The following is a 1,152-nucleotide window of genomic DNA, read 5'->3' as shown; positions in this document are numbered from 1 at the left end:
AGCTCCAAGGAGATTATGTTGAAAAATAAAAAAAAATTTACCCAAAAAAAATTGTTTTTATACTTCATTCTAAGGACTTATTGAACTACCCTCGTAATTCATACAAATAATTTCAGTCGGAAATTATTCGTGAACGCTACCAAAAATTCCAATCTGAAATTGATCTTTTTGTCATCGTTTTCAGCGTGAAATAATTTATAATTCTACGACTTAAAATTAAATATTCAGAAAAATTACTATAAAAGTGATTATAATTGGAAAAACTAATCAATATAGGTAATAAATAAAAATCAATAACCCAAAATATGAAAAAAGGTTTTTTTTATTAAAGTCTTTTCGGTAAAAAAATAGCTTATTTACAAGCCTATGATATGAAAAAAACACAATGATGAACTTATAATACTAGGTAGTCGAGAGGTATTTTAAAAATCTCACGACGATACGTTTGATAAATCTTAAATGGAACGTCAAGAGAAATTTAATCCGAATCTACGAATTCATCATCCTTCGCTTGACTTTGACTGGCGCCCATTCGCAAAAATTTTGATAAAGCCTAGAAGAAAAAAAAATTATCAGACCTTGGATTCTTATAAACTAGCATCCCTGACAAAAATTTCGAACAAATTAAAAATATTAATTTTCAACAAAAAATGGAATTATTAAACTTTTAGATGAAAAAATTAATTAAAAAAATAATTGTTCAAGAAATTAATTCAATTTTCAAACTAACTGACGAATTTTCAACTAAAATTAATCTTTCGATAATAATTAATAACTAATATAACATTTATTATTACTTAATATATTAATAATAATTACTCAGATAATGGATTAGTTGATTTTCGAACCAAAAAGATTAATTTTTTAACAAAGACAATAAATCATCCACTAAACTATTTGAATTTTCAAGAAATTGGAAAAGGTTAAATATTCAGGTTAAAAAACAACTTTGCGCAAACAAAATTTAATGAATTGATGAAATTTCAACTAAAACTGTAAATATTTACCTAGAATAATTGAATTTTTGACTAAAAAGACGAATTTTCAAACATGAAGATTATTTTCTACCAAAAAATATGAATTTTCAACTAAAAAAAATCATTTTTCAATCTAAAATTGAATAAGTAAATTTTTATAATATTATAATATATA

General features: G+C 23.1%; 1 protein-coding gene across 2 annotated transcripts in view; it reads right to left on the bottom strand.

Moving 5' to 3' along the window:
* Positions 1–334: 334 nt before the first annotated feature.
* The window catches only part of LOC117182274 (double-strand break repair protein MRE11), a 51,665-nt gene continuing 50,847 nt past the window's right edge, over positions 335–1,152 (bottom strand). For both annotated transcript variants that reach the window (XM_033375393.1, XM_033375394.1), the window contains exon 12: positions 335–553. In XM_033375393.1, coding sequence (XP_033231284.1) covers positions 479–553 — 75 coding nt within the window. In that variant the 3' untranslated portion in view covers positions 335–478. The remainder of the gene's footprint in view (positions 554–1,152) is intronic.

The sequence above is a fragment of the Belonocnema kinseyi genome, chromosome 10 (genome assembly GCF_010883055.1).
Source record: "Belonocnema kinseyi isolate 2016_QV_RU_SX_M_011 chromosome 10, B_treatae_v1, whole genome shotgun sequence".
Lineage (NCBI taxonomy): Eukaryota > Metazoa > Arthropoda > Insecta > Hymenoptera > Cynipidae > Belonocnema > Belonocnema kinseyi.
This window is presented reverse-complemented; position numbering and strand designations above follow the sequence as displayed.